The 22772-nt window shown below is 41.4% G+C and overlaps 1 protein-coding gene across 1 annotated transcript in view; it reads left to right on the top strand.

The window, feature by feature from the left end:
• Nucleotides 1-22772, top strand: part of znf462 (zinc finger protein 462) — a 57396-nt gene that overhangs the window by 11876 nt on the left and 22748 nt on the right. Inside the window, exons 2-4 of the mRNA XM_085463880.1 lie at nucleotides 15744-15994; nucleotides 16247-21444; nucleotides 22106-22240. Coding sequence (XP_085320006.1) covers nucleotides 15784-15994; nucleotides 16247-21444; nucleotides 22106-22240 — 5544 coding nt within the window. The 5' untranslated portion in view covers nucleotides 15744-15783. The remainder of the gene's footprint in view (nucleotides 1-15743; nucleotides 15995-16246; nucleotides 21445-22105; nucleotides 22241-22772) is intronic.

Here is a 22772-nt window from a genome sequence, read left to right on the forward strand (position 1 = left end):
TTTTTGTGGTGCCACACTGGTGACAGATTTTGGGCACCAGTTTTTTCTTTTTGTTTTTTTGGTGGAAATCATCACATTGTTTGAACACTGACTACATTGGTGGGAAAGAGTTAGCTCTGAGGTTGCACTTTCACACAGTTACTTTTAGCTAAATACAATGACAGTGTCCCGTGCTAAAATAAGGACTGTTTCATGTTAAAAGTCATGCCAGGTTTGAACTGATTACTGAAGTGAGAAATAGAAATTGCATTAAATACCAAAACAGTAGGTGAGACATTTGACTAAAAACAAATGCAATCACTCTGCATGATAAGTTGCCAAGAGTCCTCCAATGTGCACCATCAATGATGGCAACAGATTTAATAGAAACAATCATGTGGTTGTTGAAACACATTAGATTAAGTGTTGAACCAACAAGCACATCGCAACTTTAGGTGCAAGCAATCAGTAATCAATCCCACATTAGCGATGCACAGCCCCTACATGCAGGATCTCTACATTAGAGTTTTACTATGCAAAAGGAAACTACTATACAGTGTTTTTTCTGTCTTTCAGTATGTTAAATCTTCTGTGATTGGACTGAGAAGGTCAGTCAGGTTGGACAAGCCTTTCTGTTTTGAGCCAGCGTTGTTATCTGCTACACTGCCAACAGATAAAACTTCAACTGTGCAGCAACAAAACTCTAAGCTGCATGCAAATTTTTTTCGTTCTTCAAGCCCGACTTATATTTCTAGGTTGTATTTGAGGGCACCCTTCCAAAATGAACCAAGGCAACTTTCAACGCTCATGCAAAGTAATTCTTGATCCTTTTCAGGGGATTAATGCGCTGTGGCATATTCACACCCCATGGTTTTATTGTTTGTTGAGACCTTCAGGTGAAGCTACACCACGAAAAGTCTGAGACAAGTTGCTGCTGGAACTCTGCACATTGTATTTTAGGATGTTATGCTGTGTAATCTTTGTGATTGTTGTGTGTGTGTGTGCAGTGCAGTAAATTTAGACGCATATGGGTGCATGTAAGCTGACAGTACAAATGTTAATTATGCTTCCTGGCTGCCCTTTGGCTGCTGTCTCAGGGCCTGTAGCATCCTGTGTTTGCTGACCCTAACAAATTAAATTAACTGATAAATGTGTGGCTTTATCACACTGTTAACACTGTTAACCTTTCTTTAAAATAACATTTTACCTGCTATTATGATACGCTGTCAACATATCAGTGACATATCACCTTTTTGAGTCATTACGATGAACGTTTAGCAAATCAGTTTTCGCTACTGCAATGCATTAATTTAAAAAATTTGGAAAAAATAAACGAAACCCCCCAAAATGCAGGATTTTTAAAACCGATAACGATATTTGATTATTAAGAAAATCCAGTATACGGGCCGCTGGTTGTCGTTTGTGGTGTTAATATCAACACTTATAGCATGGTTGAAGGGTGTTTCTCTCGTCTTTTATGTACTTTCAAAATTTTCATTTATCGCCCATTATAAAAGCCAAAATTGAAATATCGTCTAAAAGCTAATATCGTACGATATATCAGCTCCATATTTATTGGGCCTCACAATAAAGTGTTTTATCTTAAAGAGTAACTTTTTTCTAAATGCACCCGTTATACAACAAATCAATTTATTTTGAGCCATGTGAAAATTCTGAAATCCAATGATTGCTCTCTTTTAGCTCTTGTGTTGGTTCTTGCTACAATAGGTCGCTCAAGGACCATTTTTTCGCTCTGACGCCATGAGCGCACACATGGTAAAAGCAGCAATGGTTGTTAATAGTTGAGTAGGGAGCTGTGTTAAGGCGGAAAAGGTAGTCATCACAGAACAGGCCTTTTTTAACGGATACGTTTTAATGGGATTTGCTAAAGCCCTAACAAAAATATAAAAATAGTATGTTAAGATTTCCCACAGATGTGGAAGGAGTGAGTCAGTTGTCCTGACCATCTAGTCAGTGTCTGTGGTGGCTCTATATGCAACTGAGCAGTCTCAGTGCTAGTGGGAGCTTTGTGTTTTTCCAAAAACTGGGTTGTCGTTTGCGCTTTGTTATTTTGCCTTTACGTTCAAACTAGAGCTGGGCGATATGAGATTTTTTCATATCACGATATGTTTTTTTCATTTCAGGCGATAACGATATCTATCACGATATAAGCCAAATAACTATATTTGTAAGATTTAAATGTGCCGTTGCTCACAAGTAAAATGTGAAATAATCAGCAGCTTGTTTTTATTTAAATATTTATTTCCCATAATAAGTTCAACAGGGTAGATGTACTTAAGGAACATGAGACTTTTTCAGATAGATAAAGGCAAATATTGCAAACTACACAAAAGGCAGCCGCTAAAGTGTTTAAGTTTCAAAATAGAACAAACGAAACAGACTAAATTGTCAATTCCACTTAGAAACAAAATATTAATTCTAAAAATAAATCTTAGTTTGTTTTACAGAAGAACAGACAAAACTGACTAACTTTTGTCAATATCAAATAAACTGAGAACTAAAAGGAAATTCTCAATCTCTCCTTGTTGTATAGCTTAGCTTTTCAAACAGTTTTAACAGTTACTTTAGTCTGACAAAAGCCGAATGACGAATTAGCGCTTCCAGTCAGAGACTGAGGCTACGTCCACACGTACACGGGTATTTTTGAAAACGGAGATTTTCCGTTTTCGTTTTAAAAATAATCCCGTCCACACATAAAGGCAGAAATGAAGGAAAACGCTGCTATGAACATGCCAAAGCAGCAGGTGGCGCTAGATTCCTAACCGTGCAGAAATGTTGGCCAATCAGAAGTCTAGAAGCCTCGGTGGGAAAAAGTAAACAAAGCTGGGGCATAGAAGCAGAACCGAGTCGTATGTGTGGAGGGACAGTAACTGTGTGTATATGTAAGCATTTAAACACTGCAGAGTAGAATTAACAGTAACAGTATTGTAGAAATTCATTTCACCGAAACAATAACGTGGCGCACAGTGTGACGCATGCACCAGTTTATTGTATTTCCAGACTTGCTTTCGGCACAATTTACAGTGCACGCTACTCTGTTTTTTGTCAGACTTGAAATAGCCGAAATACCTTCACACTACGGAACTTCTTTGGCTCTTCCGTTCGACAATCTCTCCGGCATTGCAACCATCATCTGTTTTCTCTTCGGTTACGCTCGGTTGATTTTTCTAGTCGCACACTAATTTCCTCCATTACCCGCTGGCTGCTTCCCAAACAAACACACGTGTGGCTTGGCACTTGTGCTGTACGTAACAAGCCACGCGACGTGACGCTGCGGCTGTGATTGGTTCGGCTCTGCGTTACTTAATTTGGATTGGCTGACCCTTTTTTTTTTTTTTTTTTTTTTTTTTAAAGAGGACAAGAGCGGCGAGGTCTATCGCGATAGCTTAATTTCTCTATCGAGTAAAAGTTATATCGCGATACATATCGTTATCGTTCTATCGCCCAGCTCTAGTTCAAACGCATGCAAGTTTAAGTGGAACTGTCATAATTTAAAAAGCTTAAATGCTGTCTGTAAAGTGCTTCCCATTAAACAATTAACTCAATTTTTTTAATAAAAGGGGAACTAGTCAATGTTGTCTATAGTTTAGTAGCTTCTAATCACCTCTGCCTAGTATGATGTTGGTCTATTAAGTGCTGCCATAATCTAATCAAACCCACATGGACTCTATAAGGCATTTAAGGTGCCCTGTTGTATCTGACAGTGAGAAATTAGCAGATCCTTTAAATCCTTTAAGTTGTAAGGAGCAGCTGAAGCAAATCAGACTTGCTGTAACAAGTCTTCCAACACCATGGTACTGATTCATGATTTATCCCATTGTCCATCTGTATGTACCATGTCCGATTGGTAAGCAACAAGGCTGTTTGTTTAAAGGTGCTCCTGACAAGTCTGTAGAGATTTAAAAAAAAAAAAAAAAAAAAGTTCCCGGATGTTCGGTTCATTAAAGCTGTCCATTTCAGTTTTGCTCTTTTCAACATACATATGCCAGGTAACATGAGCTCTTAATATATTAATATACCCCCTACTTTTGTGTGCACATTGCTGAAAGATAACAACCATTATTTGTTTCACTTTTAGGCGATCTCTAGTCTACAAGGTTGTTAGAAAAAAGTGAGAAGGACCTTTTCCAGTTTCTTAAAAGCAAATTGTGACATTTTTTAGATTGGTTGCATTGTTTTCAGGCAATATAATCTCAAATATGATCGAGCAAGTCAGCAAATCGTCACGGTATATACACTGGCATTTTTGCTTGAATTATTTAATTAAGCATCAAATATTTGCTTTCAGGAAGTTTCAGTCTAATTTAAATAGGAGCTTCAGATGTTTTTTTTATTTAACTGTTCTCCACCACATTAGGCACCAAATCAAGTTTGTCCATTTAAATATGGTTCATCATCATCAAACTGCCAAGCTTCATTAAGTCACTACTGCTTTACATCAGCCGAGCTGGTTTTCCTGTTTGTGTCAAAACAGCTGGTAAATAATTTAACAATAAAAGACCAACGGGATCTAATACTCCGTCTAATGATTACAGTGCGTGAACAGGTGTAATATGACCGCAAAAAATGAATCTGAGGCCTTACATTGTTGGTTTTCTGGTTTCAAAGTCTCACAGTATCAGGTAAAGAAAAGGTTTAACAGTTTGGTGCCAAAATAAATATTTCCTGCTGCTGCTTGACTTGACCCACACTTGCATCAGTTGATTTCACGAAGATAATTTGAGCCTCCACTTATAAAGACTGACTTGCAATGTTAAGGAACTGTTAGGCAGGAAAGAGGTCTTCTAAAAAAAAAAAAATTTAATGTGTATGTACTGAGATGAAAATGGAGACAAAATCCTTTTTCTTTTTCCAAGCAAAATCATGAACCATACATTCATTCACAATGCCCTCATTCCTGTATAAACTTGAGTCATCCCAGAGGTGTTCCATGGGTTGAGATCAGGACTCAGGCCAGTCAAGTTCTTCTACACCAAACTCATCCATGATTTTATGGATGCTGCGTTTGGTGCGCTGATGCTTCCCAAACTGTTCCTACAATGTTGGAGGCATGACATTGTCTAAAATGTCTTGGTGTGCTGAAGCATGAAGAGTTTCTTTCATTGGAACTAAAGGGACGAGCCCAACTTCTGAAAAACAACCCCACACCGTTAACCCCCCTGCTCCCCTCCACCAAACTCTACACTTGGCAAAGTGCAGTCAGACAAGTCGCGTTCTCATGGCAACTGCCAAACCCAGACTCTTCCATTTGGTTGCCAGGTGGAGAAGAGTGATTCGTCACTCCAGAGAGCACATCTCCACTGCTCTAGAGTCCAGTGGCGGATGCAGTGCTTTACACCACTGCATCCAACGCTTTGCATTGCACTTGGTGACGTAAGGCTTGGATGCAGCTGCTCAGCCATGGAAATTCATTCCATGAAGCTTTCTACACATGGAGATGATCTCAAGGCCACATGAAGTTTGGAGGTCTGTGGCAACCGACTCTGCAGGAAGTCAGCAACCTCTGCACACTCAACATCCCCTGATCCCTCTCTGTGCTTTTACACGGCCTATCACTTCATGTCTGACTTGCTGTCATTTCCCAGTCGCTTTCACTTTCACGACTGGGCTTGTTACACAGGTGGCATCCTTTCATGGTACCAAGGTGGAATTCACTCCTGAGAGTGACCCATTCTTTCACTAATGTTTGCAGAAGCAGTCTGTATACATACATGCTTGATTTTTATATTTTATCTGTGTCGATTTAGACATGTAAGTAGAAGTGCCCCATTCAGAAACAAATGTTGTAGTTCAATGTTTACTAAACTTAAAATATGTTCCATTAAAGATGAGCGGGAAAGCATGCAAAGGAGCAGGGGGGGATTAACAGTTAAATTCATCAGACAAGCTTGAAAGCCTGAGGACACAATGGTGGTATCGTTTAAAAAGTATTGCCTGAATTAAAACCAAGATGAAAAGTTACAGCTGCAGTTAAAATTTTCTTACATATTATATGCCAGTCATAATTCTCCCAAGTGTCTGATCCATTTGTTCATTTGGCCTCACAGTGCTGCAGTTGTGTTTGACTAAATTTGACTACATTTTTAAACTTTCTTCATGTGGAAAAAAACCCAAACACAACTACCAAAGGCTTTAGGGAATAACTAGACAGTCATTGACTTGTCAAGACTTGTAAGATGGCTCAAGAATCGTCATTTGAATTAATAATTGAGGATCTGAAAAAAAAGCCCGGTGAGTAGTTTCTCTTAACAGAGGAAGTCGGGACTTAGAAAAATGCAAAAAGCAAAATCTGTATTGAATGTGTCAGCTGAACCTTCCCACATGAGATCGGGGCACCATTCCTCTGTATAGAGCTGCTTGCAAAAACAGGGTCTACACGGAAGAGTCATCAGGAAACCTCACAAAAATCGACATGGGAAGCATGCAAAACACCTGCAAAAGCACGTTATTTTGGAAAACGGTGGACGCATGAAGATTAAATTGCGTATAGCTTGCCAATTGTTTAGCTTGGGAGAAGAAATATTCTGCTTTAGCATTGTCTGTAACCCATTGCAACAGACAACACTGCACAGATATGAGGACGATTGGATTGCACTTAAATATAGAACAGTCTGGATGCGTCAGTCATGCAGTCATTCAAAAAAAATAAAAATAAATGTGAAACTGAAAAGAGACAGGTTCCCACATCGAGACGAGTTTCCAAAGCATACCTTTAAAATCTAGCATGACCTACTTAAAGAAACTCAGGCTGAAGCTTTGGAGTGGCCTTCATAGTCCCCTGAATTGAAGAACATTCAAAGTCTCTGGGTAGACATCTTAAACATGCTGTGTGTGCAAGAAGGCATAAACATATCACAGAACCTGACATGATATGCAGGGAAAAGTGGGTTAAAATTCATAGAGAGATTTTGATGGTCATGCTCTCCTTGGATTTCACAGTTCAAACAATCAGTAAACAGATAAACTAATAAAAAGGTTTATTTCAGCTGTATGTCGGTGTGCATGATGTGCTTGCAGCTTCACTTTGTTTCAATTCAACTCAGGTTCTAGTTACAGTGATTTATATAGTACTGTGCAGAACCCTCGAGCCTCCCCTCATTTCTTTATCTTCTGCCAGTGACTTATTGAAATGTGCACATATAAATGAAAATGAAATATTTCAGAAAAAAAAACCAAGTTGTGTAATTCTAACAAACTTAAAAGTCAAAATCTGGTATGACCAACTCTTTAAAGAAAAAAGCAAGCATATGTCAAGATTGACGGCAAACTTGTGAGATAAACGTTGGAATTTAAGTTCTCATTGTCAGATTCATTCTTTTTGGCTGAATATCATATTGTTTAATACTCTTGATTAAATCTTTCTATTGCAGCAGCACTCTGCCGCAACCTGCCATATTTCATGAATAATGTTCAAAAGACAGGTGTGTATAGACTACTGAGAGGAAAATGTTGAAGAAGAGATTACTGATTTTTTTCTTTCTTTTTTTTTTTTTTTGTAAAGGCAGTCTTTTTGTCATCCTTGTGAAAACCTATTATTGGATATAAATATGAGTTATTTTCACAGAGTCAGTGTGCCAGCATGCAGACGCTGCTGGTTATGAACCTGCTTGTTTTGTAGTGGTGTGCAGCAGAAGTCTTGTCTCTTGTGGCTCTGTGGCTTTATGATAAAACAATCATAGCAAAGAGCTGCAAAATTTGACTCCTTGTGGAAAAAAAACCCCATAAAATAAAGCAAAGATTTCACTTGGGTGAACTAATCTTCTATTAGTGAGAGTCACTGCAGTCTGCTGTACGCCCGATATGTCCAAGTTGATGCAAGGTTTTTGATGTTTTAGGTGTAAACTTAACAGTCTTGGCAAGTTGCTGTTAAGCAGCGACAGCTCAGCATGGTTTTCTGCTGAATGCATATAATCTTGCAACTGCAGGTACATTTTGTACACTGTCTCTTCCATTATTTTCGATATACTACTGCTTGCTAAAGTGGTAGCTAACTGTGAATATTTAAAGCTCCGCTGGTGATGTTGTTGTACCGGTGTTGGGTGCTGCAGCACGCTGAATGAGTAAGAAAAAGGTCTACTTCTCAGAGGTGACTTCTGGCAGGGTAGAAAGACTGCTCATGAAGGAGGGATGGAAAGGTGCAGATTTTATTGAATTTTATTTCCTTTTCCTCTAACGTCCCATTTATCTGGACTAGATTTGTGGCTAGGTGTACTTTGTGAACCCTTAGGCTGGGTGTGGTTCCTGGCAAGGAGGCAAATGTGCTAACCATTACACGATGGAAACATTACATATGACGCTTGGTGCATTTTTAGAAAAAGTTACTAAAGGCTGTTAAAACTGGCTGGGTGTTGTGACAGAGTCACTAAGGTAGCAATAATGAGACGAACTGAAGTATCACTGCTGTGAAGAAGATTTGTCAGGTTCTTAAGCTAGTTCCAAACATTCAAAGCAACTATTGTAATCCTGAAAACTAAGACATGGCTGTGAATGGTCTGCTCCTGCTGCTGCTGTGTTTGGCCATTACTTAACTACTATTAACGTGCTTGAGTTTGACAAATTCACTGTTTTTCACTCATTTGCTGAGTGTGCTCTGGTGAATATTACCTTTGCTAACATTTTGCTCTTCTTCTTGATTTTTCTGGTGGTTTGTAAGCAGCATCACGGTCCATTACCTCCACAACTGGAGTGCGAATGGGAAAATCAAACTTTACATTTACTGTGTCTCATAATAAATACCAGGAAAAAACTATATTTTAATGGTAAATTAGATTTAGATGACATAATACGCCTCGATAATCTCTGTAATCTTTGCCCCATGTAGCAAACAAACATCTGTATAGAGAAGCTCGACAGTTGAATCCATGTTTATTTTATTGTTTATATTTCAGCGTCTTGCTTTGTTTTCCCTCAAACCTGTGACGGGCAGTAACTTGTTTATTTTATGAGTTACTCATAGCTGTGTTAGATGTTGCGTGCTATTTGTGTTTGAGAAACTCTTAAAGCACACACTCTGATCCGGTGTCTTGAGTTCTCCGGGTCCGCTGACATCAGAGGATGGGAGTAGACATCTTGATCTCCAGATCTCTCTTTCTCTTGTTTGTGCAAGAGGCCAAATTCTCACTGGTATCATGACGCAACGTTTTCTCCTCTGCGAGACACAATGAGATCTTTCTCCGGCTTTTCCTTTTTCTTCTGGGTAAACCCTGGTGAAGCACTGCGGGCTAAAGAGATCAGGATTTGGAGTATTGTGTGGTTTCCTACACATTTCTGTCTCTCTGCTTTTAAAATTTTCTAAAATTAAACATATTGATTTCTTCTCTGTTGTGGTCATCTAAACTCTGCAGAAAACACGAATAAATACATTTCCATGATTCTGGCTACCTGCTGTTATTGCCACTATCATTTTTTTTCCCCTTTAAAAAATCAGGCTGTCGTTTTCATTCACTGGGTCATTAATTATTGAGGATGTGCAGGTTGACGAGATGCACATCCTGCCTTGCTTGCCAGATGACTTCTCTGTCGCCAGGATGCATGCCATATAATAATTTAACACATCTGTGGACTTCTCTCTCCCAGACAGCATGAGATGGTTGCGCTAACCAACAGTTAAGGACAAACCTCTGTACTCCTAATCAGCTTAATGCTGGCTTATTCAAAGGCCCTCTTTCAGACAGAGCAGCTGCTGTAAGCCATTTTGAGTAGAGGGTGTGACTGCTGGCAGAGCTTGCCAATGCAGTGAGACCGGTTGGTGATTAACAAATGTCAGTAGACTTTGGAATCTGGGGAGCCCAGTCTGATGGCTTTGTCCTCTTTTGCTTGCACTGAAGGTCTTCCAGGTGGCTCCGTCATGCACTTTCACCGCCTCCCACCCTTCCCTTCCCTTCTCGTCCTTTCCCTCTCAGATCTGCTCTTCCCTTTTTGCTTCTGTGTGCCCCTGTCTCCTCAGGGCTCAGGGTTGCAGAGCGCTCTGAGATAAAGAAGTTCAGACATGCCTCACATTTTTAGACCCCCTTGTGGAACGTTGCTGGCGGCTTCCGCAAAATGCTTTTGCCGTATTTTGCTCCGCAGAGTGGCGGTGGATGCCGCTTGCTCTGACCTCCGCTTTCTTCCTTTTAGAGAGGGACATCCAGCATTTCTCCGAGAATCTCTTGATGTGAGAGATAATGTCGCCGAGAAATGAAAAGACTGCACAAAGTCAGGCTGGCAAGAGCGTGAGATGTTTTCTGCTGAGCCGTGTGGGCAGAGAGCTCGGGTATAGTACTGTACATCTGGCAGATAGATTTCTGTCAGCAGCTCTCCAGCGACAGGCTGCCTGCCTTTGAGGAAGAGGATCAGATCTGTGGGTCCATGTTGTGTGCTGGCTGAACACCTAAGCGCACATAGTCAGCTCCTAAAATGGCTGCCCTTGAAGCTCGGCTCAGAGGAGGATCTGAGCAGCTCAGTCGCTGTCTGTTAGAGCCCCAGCTGACTAGATGAAAGCAGTTACACAATCTCACCCATTAACTTGGTGTGGTGCAGGGACTGACTGCCTGAAAAGACACAGTGAACTCTGAGGCAAATTCTGGTTGTGTACAAGGGTTGTTTTTATTTCTCTCCCACTCTCCTCCCTGGCCATCTCTCTCCCCTCCTTCTCCAACGGGATTCTCTTGATATCCATGTCAAGGAACCCTTCATTAGGAGACAACTTTGTTCAAAACAGCAGTGAACTGCCAAGAGAGCAGGGTGGGGCCACGTGGTGAAGTTGTAACCTGACCCTGAACAACAATGGCTCCCCTGGTTGCTCAGGGACATGCTGGCAGTTTGGCTGGCTCTCGTGGAGCACTCCACTGGCTGGTCAGTTGGGTGTGGGAAGCACGGTAGGATTCCCAACTGTCTCTGGCTGGATCTCATTTGAATTGCAGTGGGAGTGAGAGTGGGGGGACTGAAAACGATAGTGTTACTGAAACTACATTTCACAGATAGCTATCCAACTTAAACCTGACATAATAAATATAAGTAGAATAAGTATAATTCTTTTTTTTCTTCTAGTAGTTCAGTTACACTGGAAGTATTTTTTTTTTCTTCACTTAAAATACTTTATACTAGTTTTCTTTTCTTTTTTTGTCTTTTTTCAATTGTTGTTGTTTCAGAATTGAACTCATGAATGGGTGGTGGGGGGTGTGTGTGAAAAAACCAATAGCAACAAATGGTTTTTTGGACCTTTCCTAAAATAAGTGTAATTCTCCACTTAACACAGGTTAATATAGGGTGATTGTGTATTGCTTTTTATTTCCCTCTCAGTTCCATACACACACTGTATGCAAGATGGATGTAGCGGGCAGGCCTGAGTGTAAAACGTCCTAAACCATAGAGATGGTAACCAGTGCTGTGATTGCAGGTAGTTTGTATGGAAGATGCAGACTTGTCTGCAAACACTTGCTTATAAGTTTCACAGAAAATTCACCTTCAAGGTAAAAGCTGTACCTTACTGCTAAAACATTTCCAAAGGCGCAACTTTTACTTTAATAGCGTACAGCTTCCATTTCTGATTTGCATTGTACTCTTCACGTTTCCACTTGGCGCGACCTTTGCAACTGGCTGGCAAGAAAATCTGCATCTTCCACACAGGCAACTGGTGCAACCTGCTACCAAAGCAATTGTGTAGAGGTTTGTGGTGTGGTTTCGTATACCTCTTTGTGAACCAACTTAATATTACCACTGCCAGCAACCACTGACCACTAATTGTGCCCATTGGTCCCTAGTATCCAGGTTACCAGAGGGTCACTGACCAGTCTGTTGGCCTTCGTGAGTGCTACTTTTTCTCGCAACTGGTACTTGTCAGGTAGTTGCATGCAATAATGCCTGTGCAATGAAGGCTTTGATAAATCTTAATATAATATGAACTTTTTGTAAGAAAAACAATCTGTATGACTTGAAATGAGAAACTGAGTCTATAAAGTCTGTAAGAGCAGGTTTACAGTCAGACATAGAACTGGATGTCTTTTTGTAACCATGTGTATCGCCCCCTAGTGGCTGTTAATAAAGCAGGTTTAAGGCGCTTCTGCTTTGCCGTAACATTTAAGACCTGAAAGACAGGTCAGTTTTTTGACTTTCTATGGTTTCACATCGTGGAGCGTTTAGTGATCATTTGTAGGCTACTAATGTTGCTTCGGATGTCTTATCTCTGGCTGCTGATATCTACTTTCAGATGAAGTGTCCATGAATGGTTTTTCCATCTGGTGAAGGCACGATTTGACTGTGCTTTATTTTTTAAATTCACGTTGTTCTAAATACTTGGTTAACAGTACTTGTCTTGGTTTTTTTCCAAAGTACATCGCTAGTTGACATGACCTGATTTTGGTGTTTAGTCATCTGTTCCAGACCCATGCCCACAAATTTCAACTGTGGTGTTCTTGGTCTAATTTAGTCGTGTTGTAGACATTTAATGCACTGCAGCATTCAAATGAACAGGCCTAAGCAGATTAATATTTTACTAGTCTATTTGTTTTTATATATATTTTTTTGCTTTAAAAAATTTTAGATTCAAGGCTTTAGGTTTATGGGATACTATTTATTTTGTGCCAGTCATATATTTTTATTTCTTTCAATGACAAAAAGTACAGCAGTAAGATAGGATTTAGTCATATTCCAGACATCCAAGAACAGTGCAGTGTAGACTATTTTCTTTTATTTATTTATTTTATTAAAACAACAAGGGATCGACAAGGGTCACACTGGAAGTGTGAATCATTAATCTTCTTTGAATATATCGTTAGCTTCATAGCATAATTGCCTAAGTCATTTGACTAAGTCAATGACTTAGGCACTTATGCTATGAAGCTAACGATATATTCAAAACACTTTGGCCGTCGCCTAATAGAAAACAAATGAATAGTCATTGCAAAGAAGTGGGTCTTGGAAAAGAGGCTTGATTTTCAGCTTGAAAATGTTTTTCCGTTGGTAAGACCAAAAGGGTTACATTTAACTCAGTGCATACCAAAGTAGTCTTCCTGGGATGTCAGACACGGGCATACAGTCCATTGTAACCCTGACGTCCATTTGTGAATCGAGCCAGGGAGTAGTGTGGGGAACGTCACTTGTCATTCGTCATTATTAAACTGCAAAGTTGTACAATAAAGACAGGAAAAAAATTTATAAATTGTGCAAAAGAGCACTTTTGTTATAGTCTGGGGCTTCTCATCTCTTCCACTTTTAACAGATTCGAGCAGAAGTGGCGTGCAGTGTACGTAAAGTGTGTTTGTGTTTGGTGTTCATTTGTGTACATACCACTTGTGTGCACAACTTCCCGTGTGTGTGGTTTTTTTTCTCTTTTTTTTTTTCATTGTTGTTTTAGTCTTTTTTTTTTATTATTATTTTTTTATCCATCCTGCGGACATGCAGTGCTGTAGAAAAACAAAGGGAACTCATCGCACTTCATCAAGCAGGCAGTGAGGAAGGGCCACCTGTGCTTTCAGAGGTGCTTTAATCCATCCTGAAATGTTCCAGGTACTTTTCATGAAACTCTTTTTGGTTTGAAGGTGTAATCATCCTGAAATATAGAAACAGCATGAGGAGCTGCTGTTTGCACAGCAGGGTGTGTCTTGTTCTGTGAAACGGCTCCATGCCGGTTGTGTTGAACAAACCTAAAGACTCCCACACCACAACCTTACTCATCCATACTTGTTAGACATTTGTTGGTTGTATGTTTTTTGTGTGCCCTGTCCTTGGACACAAGCAGTTTGGTTGGGAAACTTGCCAAAGATGTCAGCTTAGGTAAATTCAAATTATACAGTTCCTGTTGAAATCAGGCCACAGAGGTGCTGATTTAGTACCAAAGTAATGTAATCTCTTAACCGTCGATTTGTGGCATAGTTTGCTTTTATTTGCTCACTTATTAAAACTAGTTATTTTTTAATAAGTGAGAAACTGAGATAAACGGTCTGTTTATCTCAGTTTCTCAGTTTTGTCACAAGTTTTCTGTCTTTTGATTTTAGAAATCCTTTCTTTTTCATTTCAGGTTCTGAGATGTTTCATGTTAAGATCTGCTCCACAGATTTTGCAGTCATGTTAAAGGACAAAAGCTTCAGCTTGTGTTTTATGAAAGCAGAAGTAGTTCATGGACGAATTCTTCCGTTTTTCCCGTCTACGTGTGCTGACACACAGCCTTTTCTTTGTTAAATCAATTGCTGCCTTTTCAAACACCAAGCATACTTATTCTGGTAGTAAACCTCAGTTTTAACCTTATCTGCCCACAGTATTCAGGCATTTATGGAATGAACCATACTTGTATATTAAAAAAGAATCTCAGATTTTCTGGGGTTATGTGGACCATAACACCATATAGCTCACATATTAGTTACATTTACTGAAAAGATGAACCCACTTTGAAGCTCATCCTAAAAAATGTAACATGTTAGAGAAAAACTTTGCTGTCATTTAATTTGCTGCGTTCAGGAGAAAAAATCAGATTGAATGTGTTTTAATTCTAGAGTAAAGGCTGTAAACTTTGCCCTTTTAACCAGCTCTTCAAAAACCAATGCCAGCTACATGTTTTTTGTAGTTTTGAGGGGGGGAAAAATCACTGCTGGTGATCAGAGAGCCACAATGACAGAGATTTGAAATAACGGCCACGCCGTCAGCTTTCATTTTACTGGCTATGTCCAAACTACAGAGAAGTCCAAAGACATAAAGCCATCATTTCTTAGTTGATTCATTCAATCTTATTTCAGAGCAGTTGATACAATCTGATGGAATAGTCTGCTCTAAATACTGAGCTGTGGAGCTGCTCTCCAGCTGTTGCTTATCCCAAGGTAATAAAAATGGGACAAATCAGCCCATAATCCCTCCTCAGTCCCTCCATTGTTCTTGGAATGATGCTATGCAAAAAAAAAAAAAAAAGGAACCTTCTTAGTATTCAGAATAACATCGGCGACTGCTGATTTGCCTCTGTGTCATGTTTTGTTTGCTTTGTGTCATCTCCTGTCATTTTAGCGATAGATAATATTTGTATGTGAATTTATGGCGCTTGATCCGTGCGGGTTTTTATCAAAAGGAGAACAGATTAATTTTTTGTGGGGTTTTGGGTTGTTTTTTGGGGGGGGGGGGGGTGGGGGGGGGTGTCTTTTTTGGGGTTTGTTTTTTGTTATCTGTACTTGTTTTATTGCAGTTTTTTTGCTTTTTAAAAAATAATAATTCGGTGGCATTTCCATTGATTTTGGTCCTTTTAATTGTGTCATTTCAAAGCAGTCCTGAAAGGTGCATTCAAAGGTGGCACTTTATCCAATACATATCCCCTCACAGTGTAACAGGTGAAAATGGAAAGGAGGTTCTATTAGGCTGAGTCCTTTAAGCTATGAAATTAGGGTTTGCATTTGGAGCATATCTTTTGAGCTGATACACATAAGCGTCTGTTCTCTCTCTCTCTCTCTTTTTTTTTTTTCTTTCGTAGTGTTGTTATTTGGTGAAGGTGTGTGTACCTTCCTGCACCTGATTATTCTTTGCTCAAGGAGCAGTAATCATCACTGATAATCATATCAGATCATCACTGAGCTCATTTTTTATGGAACAGCATGTTTAATGCAGTGAACAGGGTGATGACAGCCCTGAAGTCTAGGACTGGACTCTCTCTGTATATACTTTCTGTCTGACAAAATTCGGGCCCTGACCTCACGTGTGAAAGTGTCAGCTCAATTGTTTTATATTACTTTGGCTTTTCTTAAAAAAGGTTCTGTGTCCTCATGATTTTCTCTCTTTGTGTTTTGCAGGTTTCCCTGATTTTCCAGGGAGTTCTCCCCAGTTTTAATAATGGAGGTGTTGCAATGTGATGGCTGTGACTTCCGAGCCGAGTCATACGACGACTTGAAGACTCACATACAGGAAGTGCACACTGTTTTTCTGCAGCCTGCAGATGCAGATGAGTCTGATTCCCTGAAAGATGAAGATGAAGACGAGGAAGAAGAAGAGGACTATGATGATAAAGATGACAAGGATTATACGCCTCCTAAATCTGGAATGAGTATGCCTACCACATTCATTTAGATGTTGCTGTTGTTTTGTTGAGGATTAGGATCATGTCTGTGTCTGTTATAAAGAAGTCTACAAAGTAAGGTGATCATACATTTTACAAAGTTGGGTAATGTAAAGAGTTGTGGATGGACTTTATCAGCAGAAACAACAGAAAGGGAAAGAAATTACAACAAAATAATTTACTGTTTTCCAGCATGTGTCTAATAATCTTTCTCTTTTCTTTCTTTTTCTTTCTTTTTAGGCCCCAACTCTACTGACAGTCCCAACCAAACATCACAAAAGCCAACAGCTGAAACTCATCTGCAGTTTTATCAGTGCAAGTTCTGTGTCCGTTACTTCAGATCAAAGTCTTTCTTAAGAAACCACACCAAAAAGGTGCATAATGTCATAGAGCCAGATTCGGATGCAAGTGTCTCCTCAAAGACTGCAAAGCAGCCCAGCTACACTGTCATAATGCACAGTGACCATTCAAAAGTGTATTCCTGTCAGTATTGCACATATAAGTCCCCAAGGAAAGCACGGATAATGAAACACCAACTAATGTATCACAACAAAGTTCCTTCAGATAGTGCTGGAGATCCCCCGGAGTGCAATGAAAGCGGTGAGAAATCGGACTCTGCTACGGAGCTCATGAAGGGAACGTTTGCCTGCGAGTGGTGTGACTATCAGACCAACCAGAAGGACAGCTGGACCAATCATGTGGTGAAGGAGCACAGTGACAAGGTCAAGATAGTTTCCTGCATTGCGGAGGTGGAAGAGCAAGCAAGTGCAAGCTCCCCCAAACCGGATTCTCCCTCCTCTTCCCGTGCTAATGTTAGCGGAAAGGAGGAGTCTGTAGCAAAAACACCAGAAAACACAGGGGAGAAGTCCACCTCAGAGATCTCATCCTTTCAATATGCACAGATAAGTGCAGTTACACCCAACAGCACAGGTTCTTCTATCCTATCCAAGAGGTTTGCATCATCCGATGTCCCCAACAGTGCGATAGCTATGGACACCAACCTACTCAATGAGGAAGACTCGAGGAGCAGCTTAGAGGACGATGACGACGACGAAGAGCTGGGTGATATGGACGATCCCAGCTACACTGGAACCCTGTCCGCAGATGCAAAGCAGCTATTAACAGATGAAGATAATAAATTATTGGAAACTAAAGGAATTCCCTTCAGAAAGTACATGAACCGATTTCAGTGCCCATTCTGCTCCTTCCTCACCATGCACAGGCGGAGCATCTCCCGCCACATTGAAAATATTCACCTCTCTGGAAAAGCCACGGTGTACAAATGCGATGAGTGCCCATTTATTTGCACCAGCCCTCTGAAACTAGGCACACACAAACAGAGCCACAATTTTTCAGATTTAGAAACCTTGGACCTGACAGGTGATAGCCCAGGACCTCAGAATGACAGCGCAGCAGAGCCAGTTAATGAGGGTAACGTGAGTTCTAAAGTCAATGGGAAAAAGACAACCAGCACACCAAATGACCAGCAGAACCCTCACCGCTGCACCCTCTGCAGCTTCTCCACCACCACCCTGAAAGGTCTGAGGGTCCACCAGCAGCATAAGCATTCCTACTGTGATGACCTCGACTCCACTGTCTTTGAAGCCCAGCTGTCTGACCAGCCAGACTCTGAAGTAGATGCTTCTCCAATCTTCCTACAAAAAACCCAGACCCCCATTTTAGGGCTTGCCACCAAAAAGCCCTTAGTAACAGGGAAAAGAGCCAGGAAGTCCATTAATGACTTGCCTTTGGATTTGTCCTCAGTCAAAAAGAGAACCAGAATTGATGAAATTGCCAGTAACCTTCAAAGCAAGATAAGCCAAAGCCAGCAGGACACCGTCATTAATCTGGATGACATGGATGATGAAGACGCGGGAGAAAATCATGCCAGCGCTGATGAGGGGAGAAACAATGAAAACAACTCTGTCTTTGCTTACAACACACAGCAGCTTTATGCAAGAGACTCTGCCAGCTCTAATGAGGGCAGCAGAATAGGGAAAAGAAAAAGCAACCCTAGGTCCAAGCCTAGAAACATCCCCATATCGCTGACTCTCTCGGACGATAGTGAAAATATCTCCGCTGATGCCAGTGACAGTGCTATCCAAGAGAACATGGAATATTCAGAGGATCCTGGAATTACACGCTTCTACTGCAAACACTGTGATTACCACAACAAGTCGGCTCGTAGCGTCAGCACCCATTACCAGAGGATGCACCCTTACATCAAGTTTAGTTTTAAGTACATCCTGGACCCTGAAGACCAGAGTGCAGTCTTCCGCTGCTTAGAGTGCTACATCGAATACACAAATTACAACGATCTGCACCAACACTACATGGACCACCACCCTGAAGCAAGCAATGTGCTCAACTTCAACCAGCCCCATCTCTTATACATGTGCCGGTTTTGTTCGTACACGAGCCCTAACGTGAGGAGCCTAATGCCCCATTACCAAAGAATGCACCCCACCGTGAAAATCAACAACGCCATGATCTTTTCCAGCTATATTGTAGAGCAGTCCCACAAAAGCAGTGAATCACAGACTCTGAGGGAAATACTCAATTCGGGACCGAAAAATTTTAACTCTCCCACTTCGATGCCCAGGTCCACCTCAAGCCCGGTGCAGAAAGCGGTTTCCAAATCCCCTGAAGCTAGCGCTGACCCAGAACCTCTCAAAGAAGGCAGCAATGTTGTCGTCTACGATTGTGACGTGTGCTCCTTTGCAAGCCCCAATATGCACTCTGTTCTGGTCCACTACCAGAAGAAACACCCAGAGCAAAAGGCGTCTTATTTCCGTATACAGAAAACCATGAAGGTCATCTCAGTGGATCAGTCACAGCCTGTAGCCAACTCTTCGTTTAACACCAGCATGTCTTCGACTCCAAAACAATCAAGTGCAGCAGTTTATGGATCAGATGAAGAAATGTATTACTGCAAGCACTGCGTGTACAGCAATAGATCTGTTGTTGGTGTTTTGGTCCATTATCAGAAAAGACACCCGGAGGTGAAAGTGACAGCGAAATACATCAAACATGGCGCTCCTACCCCTGGATTGATGAAGCTCATGGATGAGCTACAGATTGCAGCACCCAAGCAGTTTATGAAGCAGTTTCAAAATAACGGTCACGACGGATCTAATAACTCGAGCCCCAAACCCGGAAGTGGTGAGAAAGGCGAGGATGAGCTGTTCTTTTGCCAGCACTGTGATTACGGCAACCGCACTGTAAAAGGCGTGCTTATTCACTATCAGAAAAAGCACAGGGAGACCAAGGCCAACGCTGACCTTGTGCGCCGCCACACTGCAGTCGTCCGGAGTCAACGTGAGCGAGCGCAGATGGTTCAGTCCAGCGTCGCCTCGTCTGCCGCTGTCCCAGCTCCTCCAGACCCTGAAAACACTACACCTCTGCGTTCCCTGAAGTGCAGGCACTGTTCCTACACATCTCCCTACGTCTATGCTCTGAAGAAGCACCTAAAGAAAGAGCACCCTACTGTGAAAGCCACAGCCATGACAATTTTACACTGGGCTTATCAAGATGGTATCTTGGAGGCTGGCTACCACTGCGAGTGGTGCATTTACTCCCATGCTGAACCCCAGGGTCTGTTGCTCCATTACCAAAGACGCCACCCTGAGCATAATGTTGATTACACATACATGGCCAGCAAGCTGTGGGCTGGGCCTGAGACAACCCAACAGGGAGGCAATGCAGAGACAAAACATTACAAGTGTAGGGACTGTGCCTTTGAGGCTTGCACAATATGGGACATCACCAATCACTATCAGGCGGTCCACCCCTGGGCTATCAAAGGGGACGAATCCGTGCTTTTGGATATAATCAAAGGAAACGGCTCAACTGAAAAAGCCCAACAGCAGGTTTCCAAAGAGCAGACGCCTCTGAATTGCCAGACTGTTGAAGATGACGGCCCGTTGGTTATTGCCACCCCACCTCAAGAAAGCAATCCCCAGCCTCACCACCCACGCCTTTCCATCTCTAACAATCCTTATCAGTGTACTGTATGTCTGTCAGAGTACAACAGTCTGCATGGCCTCCTCACCCACTATGGAAAGAAGCACCCTGGCATGAAAGTGAAAGCTGCAGATTTTGCACAGGAGGCAGACCTCAACCCCAGTTCTGTGTATAAATGTCGCCACTGTCCGTATGTGAACTCCCGGATCCACGGAGTCCTCACCCACTATCAGAAAAGACACCCGTTGGTCAAAGTCACAGCGGAAGACTTTGCAGACGACATAGAGCAAATCACAGAGTTGCACGAAGGGGACGACAAGTTCAAAACTCAAAGGCAGGGCTACGGCGCATACAGATGCAAAATGTGCCCGTATACACATGGGACTCTGGAGAAACTCAAAATCCATTATGAGAAATATCACAATCAGTCTGCTTCCGACATGTTCTCTCCTTCTCTGACTCATTTTTCTTCTGGTAAAGAAACAGAGCTAGCAGGTGAGTGCAGCGCAAGTCATATATCAAGTGCAGCAAAAGTCCAGGAGGTCAGTGAGTTGGACCTTGCCCTCTCTCAGTTACCCATCAATAAGACAGAAAAACACGCTGTGTTCAAGTGTCAGCTCTGCAAATACTTCTGCTCGACCAGGAAGGGCATCGCTCGCCACTACCGTATCAAGCACAACAACGTCCGTGCTCAGCCGGAGGGTAAAAATAACGTCTTCAAATGTGCTCTGTGCTCATACACAAACCCCATACGCAAAGGCCTGGCAGCACACTACCAGAAGCGGCATGATATCGATGCCTATTACACCCACTGTCTGGCTGCTTCGAAGACTATGAATGAAAAGGTGAACAAAGTGATGGCACCCCCGCCGACTGAAGGGGACAATTCAGAAATGAGCGAAGATTTGCGATTAGCTGTGGAGAGACGGAGGTGCTCTCTTTGCCCCTTCCAGGCCTTCAGCAGGAAGAGCATTGTCTCACACTACATTAAACGCCACCCGGGTGTCTTCCCTAAGAAGCAGCATTCGAGCAAACTCGGCCGCTACTTCACTGTCATTTATGCCAAAGAACCCGAAAAGACTGCCGCAAGTGCATCAGCAGAGGACGATAAGGAAGTGATAGAGGTCCCGCTCGAACCTGAGCAGGATGGAGATGTGGACTGGCTGCCATTCAAGTGTCTGAAATGCTTCAGGTTGTCTTTTAGCACCGGCGAGCTGCTCTCTATGCACTACAACAACCACCACTGCAACGACTTGAAGCGGGACTTTGTGGTATCTCCTGGTCTCTGGGACGAGGATCCCGATTTATATCGGTGTTCTCACTGTGAGCTTAAGTTCCTATATCTCCCCGCTCTTGCTAAACATCTCCTGAAGCACAATGAGGAGTTTCAGAAAAAGGCGATGAGGCACGAGAGAAGGAGGCAGCTCCTCAGCAAGCAGAAAGCCACAGAGCTGCCTGAGAGCAAACAGGAGAAGGTGAGCAAACATAGTCGTCCCGAAATCTCATCAAAGAAAGAATTAAGGCGTAATAGAATTCTCTACCTACCATTAATGTGTGTGATGGCATACTGTGATTTACATGAGAGTCACATACCAATGCTCTACCTGTGTTCTTCATCTTCTTGTAAGATGGAAGCTTCCTCCTGTTTTTTTTTTTTTTTTTTTTTTTTTTTTTTTTAAACAACCATTTGTGGCATTGTGCTAAAGCTAATGGGTGGCTTTGCCCCTGCACTTCATTGGCAGTAAACGGTAAAAGTAATGGTAGAAGAAGCTACCTTTAGAAGATGCTATTTTGTGTCTCCTTCCAGGATTGAACCAGAGATCTTTCGCTCATTGAGCCAATTTGCAAGCTGCTAACTGTGCATGATGGGGTGATTTGATGATCTGCCAATTAGTTTCATATTAACTTCATGTTAAATTATAGAACAGTAATATTCTGTAGTTTTTCTTGTGAAAATTGTAAACCAAGACTAAAATAATGCCGTCGTCTGACTGTGGCAGATATGTTGGCTTGTGGAAACCATTCACACAACTCATGTTAAATTAGGTAGTTATGGTGCTTTAATGGCGTGTATTTTTGTTATATATTATTAAATAGGACATTTAAAAAAGAAAATCTTTCCTTTTCTGTGCACAGGAGAGTCCTGTAAATAAAACTCCCATCGGATTCAGGTGTAACTTCTGTGTAGAGATACACCCAACCCTCCGAGCCATCTGCAACCACCTTAGGAAGCATGTCCAGTATGGTGAGGTCAAAGAGGGGCATGTCAAGGTAAGAGAAGCTGCTTTTAAAGCTTCTTAAAGATTAGATTAGATTAGATTAGATAGAACTTTATTAATCCCTCGGGTGGGTTCCTCTGGGAAATTCGATTTCCAAAAAAGCACAGCACCGACAGAAGTTACAGAGTTACAGAATATTATATATATATATATATAATACACACACACACACACATATATATATATATATATATATATATATATATATATATATATATATATATATATATATATATATATATATATATATATATATATATATATATATATATATATATATATATATATATATATATATATATATACAGAGACAATATAAATAAAATATACGAAGGGGATAAATAGAATAAATAGGAATAAAAATACAAGTGAATTGCACATTTCAAGTATTGAGTCTATTGCACCGTTGACTATTTACAAAAGGTATTGCACAGTGAGGTGAAGAGGCACTACAGCTTAGTTGTTCCCTCCTTTGTCCTCCTGTTTCCCCTCCCTCTCCCCTCCAGGGAGGGGTTAAACAGTCT

The sequence above is a fragment of the Copadichromis virginalis genome, linkage group LG7 (assembly GCF_057382275.1).
Source record: "Copadichromis virginalis isolate Kocher_CV1m ecotype Utaka linkage group LG7, C_Virginalis_male_GT1.1, whole genome shotgun sequence".
In the NCBI taxonomy this organism is placed as follows: Eukaryota; Metazoa; Chordata; class Actinopteri; order Cichliformes; family Cichlidae; genus Copadichromis; species Copadichromis virginalis.